Source organism: Crocodylus porosus, unplaced genomic scaffold (genome assembly GCF_001723895.1).
Source record: "Crocodylus porosus isolate Cpor-Errol unplaced genomic scaffold, CroPor_comp1, whole genome shotgun sequence".
NCBI classification, from domain to species: domain Eukaryota; kingdom Metazoa; phylum Chordata; order Crocodylia; family Crocodylidae; genus Crocodylus; species Crocodylus porosus.
Genome location: NW_017728931.1, coordinates 24,992,564 through 25,005,875, shown reverse-complemented (window position 1 = coordinate 25,005,875; position 13,312 = coordinate 24,992,564). Strand labels below are relative to the sequence as shown.

Genomic DNA, 13,312 nt, shown 5'->3' with positions numbered 1-13,312 from the left:
CATTGAACTGTCTGGATCCCCCCACTTGAAGAGGATAATTTGCCGGTTTAATGTGTTAAAGGAAGGGATGAATTGAAAGAGTTTAGCAGTTTAAGGAAAGAATCATGGACTCTGTGATGTCCTATCACTGAAGTTATGCAGGAGAGAGAGGGAGAAGGGGGGAAAAAAAAATGCTAATCAGGAGGCTTTAGAGGCATAGCCCCAAAAGGAGTGGCAGCTGGCCAACCCCAGATTTTCCTAGAGAATGGACCCCTTGTGCGCTCGAAAGGAGAAGAACAGTCTGTGTGAGAGAAGACCTAATGAAAACATGAAAGAACTAGGCAGGTGAAATATATATTCAACATCCATTTTTTTTTTTTTTTTTTTAAACTCTTCTCCCTCCAACAAAAATTGCCTATAGTCCTTCAACATGAACATTTCTTTCAGATAACTTTCTAATAAAGTCTCTTTCACATTGCAGCTAAAAATTGGGTAAAGAAATCTGGCAGTTGAATTTGAAGGCAGGTTATATTAGCACTTTAGGGTGGGTCCCCAAGATCATGCACATGCAAGTGTATATGTTTTTAATGGGACAAATAGCAGCTGCACAAATATGGCTCTGGCACATAGCGGAGGGACCAAGGTGGGGTAGGGGAAGCTGGAGCCAGCACCAGCACCTGTGCTGGCCCCAGCAGCCTTACCTGGGGTCCTGGGAGCCTCCCTGGGCAGCAGCATTGCAGAGCCGGCCACTCAGATCCTGGCCAGCAGCCAAAGCATGGCTCTGGCTGGCCAGGCTCTGGTTTCTGGTGGTGTATGCTGCTGCCATGTGCTGCCTACCGGGATATCCTGGTATCAAAAAACTGCTGCATTGCAAATTAGCAGTGCTGGGCATGGGTGCATGTGTGTTGTATGTCATTTGTTGTGCCTCAAACAGCTTTGAGGCAGTGCAGACCACACATGCTCACTTATGGGGATGTGCCGTTAGACACTAACCAAAATAGATATATATTGTATATGTTGCAAATCTACCCTTCCTTCTGCTTGGTTTCTAACATGGCTAACTATGTCTCTCTGCATTTGAATTAGAGGCAAATCCAACTAAAATGCTAAACTTAAGTGGTGTGCCCATATCTTAGGAAGAGGTGAGTTTAGATGTATTAGGTTAATATCTGACTGAATGCTGTTCCAGCATGTGATTTGTTGGCCAATACTTAAATATAAGAAAATTCTTCACAATTAAATTCACATGTCTTTAAGCCTCAAATTGAAATAAAAGAATCATGAACTGTTAAATTTACCCCGATTTTCCAGCTCATTTAGTTAATTTCTTTTTAATGATCTGACAAAGAAGTAATCTATTCTCTATATAATTTATGGAATTAAATATTTAAACACTATGGGTGCATCCTCATGGTGCGCACGTGCAGTTAGCAGTGCCTCAAAGCATGTGCTGCACATGCATCATGTTATTTGCAGTACAGTAGGTTTTTTGACACCAGGAAATCCCAGTATCAAAAACTGAGGACATTTTACTATTGCCTTGACAACTTTGGAAAACATTGTCCTTATGTAAAGATATAGGACAATTTATAAAATGATTATTGATGCTAAGTCTTTCTATATTCCAATCTGGAAGCCTAAAGCAGTCACTCCCTGAAACCTGTCCCCTTAACATCTCAAGTTTGGCAGTCAAAAACTGAGGCACTCAGAACCACTAATCACTTTTAATAATACATGTGAGAAACAGTACAAAAAGTCCTATTTGTGTTTATTACAAGAAAATAATATTTTTGGATACAAATTAAGATAAAGCAGTGATTCTCAGCCAGGGTGATGTGGTACCCTTGGGTGCCTTGAGATTCTTTCAAGGGTGCCATGGAGTACCACACAATACCACACCATTTGGTGTGCAAACATTATTCAGAATATAAACCCAGAGATTTCAAACAGCAATCCATACCATTATTCTGACCTGCTGGGGGCTTCCTGAGTTTTTTTGCAACCGAAAAATTGCTCCGTTCATTTTCTTTGGTCAAAAAAACGAATGACAGCTAAAGGCTGGCATTTTCTGAGTGGTGCCTTGAGTCTAGCTAGGTGTGCCTCAAGTCTATCAAGGCTGAGAACCACTGAGATAAAACTTATTTTAAAGCATACAGAAACATTCCTTTTTTTGGAAACACTAAACAGACAACGCCAAATTATGCCAAATCACAATTTGTATAATGAGCATTTACACAATTTGATTGCTTACCACTGTTAAAATATTGCTTTGTCATCTTATTTGCTGATCTGGAAATGCACAGTCATAGAAAAATAAATGCCATTGATATGATTTATGTGATTTATCAGGAGAACCTATAATACTTTAACCTTTCCAAAAAGTTAATTATCTCAACTGTAAAGTCTGAGGTGACACCTCAGCATGTTTTGAAGTATATAAGTCCACAGTTTTCAGTTCCAAATCCTCTTATCCAGCTGAAACCTGACCTGTAACCAACATGTCAACCCAGAGTCAGGCAGATCTCATTCATATGTTCAAGGGGATCCCTTTTACCACCAGGTCATCGCTAGAACTATTAAAATCCTTGGATACCTTCGATGCTAGAGAAGATGATGTTCTTTTGGTTTCCTATCCAAAGTCTGGTAAAGTTCTACTTTAAGCTTTATTTACAGGGACTCTTAATTGTTTGCTGAACTTTCCGTGTTTAACCTAGTTATAAAAAGTGCCTGTGTGAGACAGAGAGAACAATGTTTAGATTCAGAATTTAAATATATTTATGTATTATTGCAATATGAAGTGTGAAATTGTAATACAGAAATAATTTGTCTGTATTTTAATTTTGTTATGGTAAATAACAGGTATATCTTGTGTCTGGGTATACTTTATTAATAGATATTTCTTCCTTGCTAGTAAATAGCCTGATCTTTTCAGTATGGTTAGGTACTTTCTGAGGTGAATCATTAACACAATGCTTCTCAACTTTTTAGACTAAAGGCACCTCTTGGAAAATGCTAGCCTTTATCTTTTACTTGATTTTTGACTACAGAAAAATAATAGCAGTAATTCTTCTGCTGCAGGGAACTCAGAAAAAAACCCAGTGGGTCAGAAATGTTTTTGACACTATGGATTCCTATTTGAAATCTCTGGGTTTATCTTGTGAATCATGTGAGTCTCAATAGCACCCTGATTGAGAATCACTGCATTAACAAGCCAAGAAATTAAATCATTTCCATGCTTCTTGTCTATAACTCTATTAATCTTTTCCCCAAAATAATTTCAGTCATATTTTCAAAATATGTAGGCCAAAGTGTTACAGTATGATAGAAACTTAAATTCAATACTGTGGCTCAGTTTCCTAAAATAACACTATCATTAAACTATTGTGGCAGGATTTTCCTTTGTTCTGTATTGGTATAGTGCGTAGCACAGTAAGGTCTTAGGCTACATTTAGGGCTCGTACAGTAAGATAAATAATAGTAATCTAACCACCTCCTATGTGATAAACTATCTGAATAATATGTAATTGCACAACAATCTTAGTATCTCTATTACTCAGCATGTCTTCCTGGCAGAATCATTCTATTCACTTTACATAGGTGAATAGTTCTGGTGAGTCTGCAAAGTTTCTCATATTACTGTTGTAGGTTTAGGCTTTCAAACACAGCTGTAAAACATGCATGCTAATGCAAAAGACAAACTTTTTCCATGTTAGTTTATTTTCCTAATAACAAAAACTTTATTTCTTTCCCCTCTCTAACCTTACTGCTTTCCCTCCCTCTTCCAAAGGCACACACTGGCTTGCACAAATTATAATGCAGCTGTACACTAACCAAGTCACCCTAACCTCTCCCATCGAGTTTGGAGACATTTTGAAACTGGAGGAACTGAAGAACCTTTCATCCAGAAGAATTATCCCAACACACTTGGACTACAACATGTTACCGATGAATTTTAAGAACAAAGGATGCAAGGTGAAATATATAAACTTACTTTGGTATAGTTAAATAAATACCTTGTCTTTTCTATAGTTAACTACCTTTTTAAATACACATTGATTGCTCTATTGTTAAAAAAGCACTGCTTTCTGCCAAAGCAGGTTGAAACAGTCACTGATTTCAATGAGCTTCTCTAGATTTAATAGTATCAGAAGCAGTATTTTCCCATAAATTGACTAATCAAAAGTGGAGTGGCATCTTGGATACAGCATTGGGCTATGACCCAGGAGATGTGCATCTCGTTTCTGGCTCTGCCACTCCTTGAGCTAGTAATTTCACCTCTCTGAACCTTGTTTTCCCCACAGGCAAAATGGGGGTAAACAGTACTGACCTCCTTGGTAAAAGCACTTGTAGAGCTCTTGGTGAAAAGTCCCATATAAAAGCAAGGGTCATCATCAACATGTTCACTTGTTCCACCAAATTTAAATAGATCCATATGCAAATTTTGACTATTTTTGTGTCAGTTTTTTTTAAATACAGAAAGACTATATAGGCACATCTACACATCACCCTATGGAAACGTAAAGATGTGCTATGTTGCCATATAGTGCGCTGCAGTGACATGGCAATCATGCAAGTCTACATGTAATTGCCAGCTACACTGCTGTAGCGGCACGCTCCCCTGCCATAGTGTGCTGCTATGATGACATAGCAGCAAAATCTAAGCATCTGCCATGCACACAGTGCAGTAACTGCCCATACTGCACCACGCTTTAGTACTTCCAAAAGGAAGGTTCCAAAAGGAAGTACTAAAGCATGGCACCATAGCAACATCACCATGCAGCAACATGTAGACATGTCCAATGACCACTGTCCAGTTTTCTGAGTCACATACTTCGTTCCAGCTGTGTATTAAATGACTAAAAGTCCGAAGTAAATTTCCCCCACTTACATAACAGCTTCCTCAACATTTATTGTCCTCCAAAACATGAACTTCATATCCAGTATTTTGCATCTAAAGTATAAAGTTTCAGTAAGGCATTACAACACCCAACTTCTCAATAGCTATATCACTTTGCAGATATAACCTCTGCCCTTAATCCATGTACAAAACTCCTATTGATTTCAATGGACGTTGGGTATCCAGAAGGAGGCAATACATATAATGCTTCTTAACCTGTATTAAAATTTCGGGGATTATGAATAAGATTTTGTTATATGGCGACATTTAGTTTTTTAGATGGATACACCATTTTGGAATTATTTTTTAAACTTTTTTTTTAAATGATCAGTAAGTGTGAGTGGTGTGTATATATACATTTGATGGAAAGGTACTTGAATGACTCTTGTTACCTGTTGGAAGGTCAAGGACTTTGTTACCTGTCAAAAGAGAACTTGATTTTAATGAGTCTCTGTAAAATTAGTCTATCAGCATATTTCACACTACTTATACCTTTGTTTGACTTAGGTTACAGTTAGTGTCATGAAAAAATATATTGATTCAAACATAAATCATTGGACTTTGATTTTTAACAGTGTTTAATTACTAATAATTCATGCTTCTCTGCTAATTTTGGACCTATGCCATGGTTTACATTTTGAGCTAATTTATTGACTTAAATGTAAGTCATTGGACTTTGGGTTTTTTTGTGTTTAACATAAGATTGGTATGATTCTTCCAGAAGCTTTTATTGTGCTACACAGATTTCCTCAAAAGTGGTTATTAGAATAAGTTACTTGTTTAAAATCCAGAGATTCCAGTGTATTGTTGATTGCTATAGGTGACAATGCCAGTTATCTAAACAAAAAGTCAAGACTGAAGTATGAATTAAAATGACTTCAGCCACAAACCCAAGTTTGGATCTCAAAATTTTCTTTCCCCAGAAATATGGGTATGGTTAGGCCTGTGGTTTTTTTTTTGGTTTTTCACATATCAGTATTATAGGTCTTTGGGGAATAAATAGCAAACAAAAAAACAAAAACCGCTCCAAACACTTCAGAATTTCAAATTTGTTGAGATCCAGGCTTTTTGGTCAGGATCCAACCTAGTGCAGTGCCCTCTGTATAACAGATAACACACAGCTTATACAGAAACACTTCTGCAAGCAGATCCTCTTAAATAATAATAAAAAAAAAAACAAAAAAACCCCCACTTTGTTAATTACATTATTTTAATTTACAGGCAATCTACATCATCAGGAATCCAAAGGATACTGCTGTTTCTATGTATCATTACTACAAAGATAACCCATACCTTCCCACCATTGATAAATGGACTACTTTCCTGGAGCTGTTCTTAAAGGGAGATGGTAAGTACAAGTCCTTTTTTTTCTCACTCTCGCTTACTAACTTATAATGAATAGTAAAATCTATGAAATATAAATAAGGGTTAAAACTCTTTTTTTCTTTTTACAAGCCATGTAGGCCACATCCAGTCAGTAGTTCTTATAGTATTAATATGCAATGGTTTTAACAATGATTTATTCACAAGCCCTGCTGAGCTCAATGGGACTTGGAATTCTAACAGGGTGAGTGATCAGGTCCTTCCTTATTATTAGAATGATTTCTGTTGAAATTCAAAACAATATGGCTTTACCTTTCAACCTCCAAATGAAAATGTTAACAGGCTAAATGATATGTTAAAATAACAAAATGCAACTGTTTTTTATATAGATTTGTAAAACAGTTTGCCACCAACTCTAGACACACTTGCCCAAATGAGTTACTGATTTGTTCCACCCACAAAAGCAAGCAAGCAAAAAGAAATCTATCTGATTGCCCACCATCAAACAGGGAGGGAAGAAGGGGAAGACTAATTTTTTTTTTTTTATCAAAATCATCACGTAGCCATATTTGTACATCACTTTGTCTGGGTTGATCACAAGAATTTATTTTTAAATCTTGGCTTACAAAATCTGTCACATAGGCTCAACTTTGCAACATAGCTTATTTGGAGCTACTTGTTCCAGTTCCAATTCCAAGACAAGAATTAATCATTTATTACTTATAGCACTTGTGACATGAAACTGAAGTTCAGCTCATGCTCCTGTCCTTATAATCCACCCCCAATGCTTTATTATTACTCTGAACATATTTGCTGCTGCTACATAAGTTGAACAACAAATGGCTTTAAAAGAAAACATCAAATATCATAAGAATTGGTAACACTGGGCACATCTACACATTCATTATTGTGCCATAATTACTGTACATTAAGTTTAGTACTTAGACTACCAAGTACTAAATCAATGCACAATAACTCATGCTACTTTGCAGTAGCACCAGCACATGGTTTTTTTAGTGACACTAACTGTGCAGTAGCTTAATACTACTGCACAGTGGTGTATTAGCATGGGTTTAGCCCAGCTGGCTACTGCACAGTGTTATTAGGCTACTGCACAGTTTGCATCTTGTGTAGATGCACCCACTGTTGAGTAAATACTTGCTTAAATTCCCCTGGACAGTTTAAAATAAAATAAGGAAATAAGAAAAATTACTGTGCAGCAGTAGGTAAGTACTCTATTTTCCCTCCAGAGAAGGCTGCATTTTTGTATTGAAGTTATCATTCCAAACCATGGTCTTTATCCTACAGACACTTGTAGGCTTCCATTTCTGAATGCTTCTATGAACATTGACTTCAGCAGAACTAGCCATGTTAGTTTATGTTTGCATCCAGTGTTTTGAATTTAAGTGTCTTTGTGCAGTGATCTTGAACCAATCGTCAGAAGAAACTAAACCAATTTTAAGGGGGACATAATGCATTATCACTGTTCAGCAGAAAGAGAACATTTCCTTCAGCATGTGGTATATAATTACAATTGTTCTAAAATTGTTATTTGTTACAATTGTTATGAAAATAAATTCATACAGATCCTATTTTGTATTTCTTTCAGTTGTCTGTGGATCCTGGTTTGACCATTTCCTAAGTTGGGAAAAGCATAGAAATGATGATAATATCCTGATTTTGTTCTATGAAGACATGAAGAAGGTAATTGTATCTCTTGTTACCATTTCTGTTGTTCATATATTTCATGTCTCATGTGGGGTGGGGGAATGGGACTGACCAAAACTATTGTAAAATTGCATCATGTATTTTTCTGCTCTTTGAGATTTCAAAGTCCAGAGCAGAACCAGTTCATAACAGACCTATACCTATATAGAATCAAAAAGCACTAGCCAAGTAATTCTCTCAAATACATATTAGGTAAGTCTCAGAACCCAATTTCACGGAAGTGAGGAAAATGATATACAGAGGTTATGAACGCTAAAGATACATCTGCTCAACCTTGGATATAGAAACAAGGCTTAAGCTAAGATCCAGATCAGTTTTAGGGACATATTGTTAGATTGCACTGCCAAATGGGGAAAAATTTCTGTTTTTCCAAGAATCCCCCCTAACTTGCAGTGGAATTGGAGGGGAAGACTTGCTAGAGTTGATGGCCTTGGGATCTCTAATATTGCAGGGTGGCACTGGAAGAAGTGCCAAAGTGATTTAAGAGTGCAAATCCACCCAGACTAAGTACAAACAATCAAAAAGCCGAGGCTGAATTTAATCACCGCAGGTTAGTCTAAGCTGTGTAAATTAACCTGAGAAGCAAGTGGACAAACATTCACTTTTGGCTCTAGAAACACAGCCACAGGCCTGCAGTGGCTCTGGCCAGAGCCAGCGGGCACTACAGCATGCTCAGTTAGAGGGGACAGCTTAAGCCAAGGCTAACCCACCTACCCGGTGACTGAGGTGTTTGCAAGAGAAGTGCAAAGCATCCTGGGGCGCTGGGGAACTGTGCGTTAACTTGAATCTGGAGGGGAACTGGGGCAGCAGTTCAATAAGCCAATTTAACCTAAATCAGTTAAGTCTGATGCTACATCCATCCAGGTTTATCTTAAACCAGTTTCTCCCATTTTGAAAGTGGTTTATGTGCACTGAACTTCTGTTGTTAAGGATCTGAATCAATTTCTGATTGCTTATACTGATTTATACGTAATTTCTGTCCCTAGCCCCAGTGTTTACAAAACTTGTAATCCCATGTAATAAGGTTAAAAAAAAAAATCCATCTTTTAGCTGGACAGATTTCTTGCAGAAAGTGTCTGCCCTCCTCAAACTTTCAGCTTTTCATAAAATGTCTAAAGGCATTTTATTTTTCACAGTGTGGATTTTCTTAATTAAAAATGTTATTTCTCATTAAAAAAACTTCCCCTAACCCCCACATGGGGCAATATTTTCCTTTTGGGAAATAATTCAATTCTAAGTCTCATGGACTGTATCAAATCAATCTCACTCACAGACCATAGTTTGACAATGTACAGCCTTCTCATGGGAACTAGTGGGAGTCACTCTTCAGAAAAATATATAACTACCTTGTTGAACTGCAAAATTGGCCATGTTGCCAGTCTTAATTTAAACAAGAATGTACACCCCTCGGGTCCAAATCTCTTCTTAATTACACCTTGTGTGTGTCAATAGTAATTAACTGATTTCAATGGAATTACTCCTAGCTGACCTTTAATGAAAATGGGTGTTTACACAAGCTAAATGCTCATCAGATTAATTCTATTATGCATTAGCGTATGATGCACAAAACATGCTAATGCACAGCAGAATTAGTGTAATGCTCATTTTAGCATCACTAAAAAATGTTCATCTGAACTAATGCACAGTAGCACTGATTTATGGCACGTGAAGTTAGTACCTGTGATTAAAGGTACTAACTTCATTAATGCGCCATAATTACAGCGCATTAATGAACACATAGGAATGCCCAGTGAGAAGAAAATTGAGCCTAATATATATTGTTTGTACATGCCAGTATGCTGTTTAGTTCTGACTAAAATGAACACTCACTCTCTCCTGTTAGCCTATCCGATGTAGAATATGATATTTTTCTCAGAAAAATTAAGACTCTATTCTTCACATGTTCAGGATCTTCCCAAGACTGTGAAAAAAATTGGCATGTTCCTGGGAATAAACATCAGTGATAGTGAAATCCGAGAGGTCTGCAAGAAATCTTCTTTCTCAGAGATGAAAACTAACATAGAAAAAGAGAATGCGGATCCAAATCACACTGTTTGTGCACTGACATCTGACAAGAAGCTGATATTTAGAAAAGGTACGCTGGTTGAAACTAGCCCAATAAATTCTCATGTAGACCCTTTTCCAAAGCCAACTGATGCATTAGAAGATTCATCACTGCCTTTATTGAACTTTGGAGCAGACCCACAGGGTCATGATGATACATTCTTCTCTGTGAATCCATTTCTAGCCTACTTCTTTCCCAAAATTCTTTGGTTATAAATAACTGCCACATTAGAAGAGAGGCAATTACTCATGTTAGTTTGAGGTCAGGGCAGAGTGGCACTTTATAGGCTAGCTTGTTCAGAAATGCATAAGCTTTCATAGCCAGTAGCCTACTTACTCGCCAGATACTGCGAACACAGGGAAGAGTCAAGACAAAAAGTTTACTAATGTTCTGTATGAGCTTTAGGGCTGAAAGGAAAAAATTATTCAGTTTAACTCTTTATCTATGTCCTTTTATCTATAGTTCAGTACCTCAGTCTTTCACAAACACTAAAATGTACCCTCTTCCCTTACAAGCCAAGGTCATTCAGTTTATCAGGAACCAAAGACAGACACATACTTTCTGAGGTAGTTTATAATTAGTGTTTATCTTATATATTACCCTGTGTTTTATTGAACCATACTTGCGAAAGGAATATGCTGACGACAAAAAAATAAATGAATGTGTCAGTTGATAAAGCAAACTATTTTTTTTTATCCTAAGACCTCTGTCGGATGATAAAATTCTGAGAAGTGCTTAGGTTATGTGACTGTGAAAAAAAGATTATGAATTGAGCTTAACAGGATATGTTTTTACTCGTACATCTCTTGAGATTTCAGAAACTCTTCTGATCCCAAGTTGGGATGAAATGTCCCTGACAACTCTAGGGTTTTGAGCACTCTTACTTTTATTTTATATAACCTTTAGCTTAAAACTTCAAAATTTAAAAGCTATTTCAAATTTGAACATCAAAGTTGTTCATTTAATACTTGTGGAAATCGGATATTTGGATGATTTTGAAACTTTCCCCCAACTTTACAGACAAAAATATTAATAAAAAAGAGACTGACCTTTCCTGTAAAAAGAATTGTTATATTTCAACAAAATTTCTGTTGAAATATTATCAGTCATTTTAACTCATGTCTGGGTCATTTGGCTATTTTATGTAGGCCTTGCCAGGGGTAGTCTCTTTTATTTGCCTTCTAGTTTTCAAGCCTTTAAGAGAGAGCAGAATCTCACTTTGGACCACAAATATGAAAACTAAGGTTGTCTATAGATGTGCTCTGACATGTTCTAATTAGATTAATCGAGTCTTCTCCATGTTCTAAGTAGAACACTCCAGTGTAGCCTCATCATCACGTGTATTAAGCCCCACTGCGTTTCAAATGGCCACGAGGGCGCTTTCACTACACCTTGTCGAATGTGCTTTAGTTCCAACACCTCCACAGCCATTTTGAAAGATGGGGGGCTTAATACACATGGTAGTGAGCTGTTTTAGTTAGAGTTGCTGTCCAGGTAGCTCTCTAATTAAAACACCCCTCCCCCACCTCCAAGCATATGTATAGGTGAGTGTAGAGGCACTTTTTAAATATGGGATTTAAACAAGCAATTTGGGGAGCAAAGGGAAAATATGTAAGCCTGAAAATGTTATGGTTATTGTTATGATGTGCTGGTTGACAATCAACCTGTTTCCAGTCAGGTTTCTGCCACCCAATCCAAAACATTATTCAAAATTATAGTTTGTATACTACAAAAAGGGAATAAGAATGATGGTAATGACAACATACACTAACAAAGCCAGTCTATGTTTAAAAACTAAATCACTCACTCCAAAATAGTGACCCAACCTTACTTATTCCTTTTCCATTCTCCCTCCCCTAGGTACTGTTGGTGACTGGAAGAACCACTTCACCCCAAAACAAAACAAGTTGTTTGAAGAGATGTTTAGTAATAAAATGAAATACAGTGACTTGGCAAAATCCATTACATACGAATTCTGAGAAATAAAACTGAAGCAAAGAAGCTGGAGAAGGGATAAAGTATTTAAAAAAAAAGCTTGTACTTTTGAAATTGATACTTTCTGGGAGAAAACAAATACATTGAAACATTAAATTGTCTCTCTTAATATGGGTAGCCCTAAGAACTGCACCCAGGTAACAAAAGTCAAAGTAAAACTGAATGATCTCAATTTGATGCTGCTTATCAATTTGGAATTATTTCCAAAGAAATTCACATTGGACATCAATCAACATGTTTTTTACACAATGTAAAAGAGAGGGATACGCTCAAGTGTCGTGTTGAATATCTTAAATAAAGATTTAGTCCTAAATCACACAGTGGTCATATCTATTGTGAGTGTGCGAAACAAGCCCTACTCTATTTGGATTCAGCCCAAATCGGAGACAGTGATTCAATTCATTTGATTTGGCTCACTGTCCCCAATTCAATTCCGCCAAATCGGAATCTGAAGATTCAATGCTGATTAGGAGAATCAGCGATTCGGCCATAGACACAAGTTTAAATGTCTTTTTCTACATACTTTCAGGGACCAGGCATGGCTCATGAACGCTGCCATGGTGGAGCAGATGGAGCATCCCACAGGAATGTAGGGGGTCCCCTTGAGTGCTTGGTGGCAAACCCAGAAGTGAACCGAAAGTACTTCCAGTCCACTTCCAGGTCTGCCGCCAAGCGTACTGAATTGGGCTGAATCTCCGCCAAAACAAATCAGCGACCAAAACTTCACACTGCCCTTCACACATGCTCTTAAATACTCAGTAGACTATTTTACCTCACATTAAAGTGTCATGTAAAAAACCAGTGGCATTACGCTAATGTGCAGTAAAATAGTCTAGTGCACATTAAGTATTACAGAAAAAGCATGCAGATGTACTACTGTTCATTAGCTTGGCCTAATGCATATTAATTTAGTACCTCACATCGGAGATACTAAATTTAATGTACATTAGAAAAGGAACATAAATGCAAACATACACATGCACACCTCAACAATTTTGGGTGCCTCAAAATTAAAACATAAAAACCCCATTTTTGATGCGGCATGTCAGACAATCTGAGTCACCTGTCCCACTCAGACACTCCCTGTGCTCTGATTCAAACACAGGCTTAGAATTTACACATATTTGTGCTGCTGCTATTTGCCCCTGGGCATGTCTCTGCTCACATGCTCTGGGGTGCAGCAAAGAGAGCCATGAGGGCTAGGGAAGGCTGAGGCAGCACCTGTTCCGGCCCTAGCTGGCTTATCTGGAGTTCTGGGGGGCTCCTGAGGTAGCTGCAGTCCTGAGCAAGCTGCTCAGAGCCTGGCTATCAGCCAGTGTCTGGCT

The 13,312-nt window shown here is 37.5% G+C and overlaps 1 protein-coding gene across 1 annotated transcript; it reads left to right on the top strand.

Moving 5' to 3' along the window:
* The first annotated feature begins 2,101 nt into the window (after positions 1-2,101).
* Positions 2,102-12,050, top strand: LOC109316056 (sulfotransferase 6B1-like). The gene is made up of 6 exons (XM_019544004.1): positions 2,102-2,622; positions 3,767-3,951; positions 6,098-6,224; positions 7,809-7,903; positions 9,836-10,022; positions 11,853-12,050. Exons 1-6 carry the CDS (start codon positions 2,478-2,480, stop codon positions 11,969-11,971), a joined length of 858 nt encoding a protein of 285 aa, XP_019399549.1. The 5' UTR covers positions 2,102-2,477; the 3' UTR covers positions 11,972-12,050.
* The last annotated feature ends 1,262 nt before the right edge of the window (positions 12,051-13,312 follow it).

What these genes read in the sequence shown, in the direction of transcription:
- LOC109316056 (XM_019544004.1), top strand. Translation starts at nt 2,478, where the DNA reads ATGTCAACCCAGAGTCAGGCAGATCTCATTCATATGTTCAAGGGGATC. An exon ending in TTAAGAACAAAGGATGCAAG is followed by an intron (nt 3,952 to 6,097) that starts GTGAAATATATA and finishes TTTAATTTACAG; the next exon opens with GCAATCTACATCATCAGGAA. An exon ending in TCTATGAAGACATGAAGAAG is followed by an intron (nt 7,904 to 9,835) that starts GTAATTGTATCT and finishes TCACATGTTCAG; the next exon opens with GATCTTCCCAAGACTGTGAA.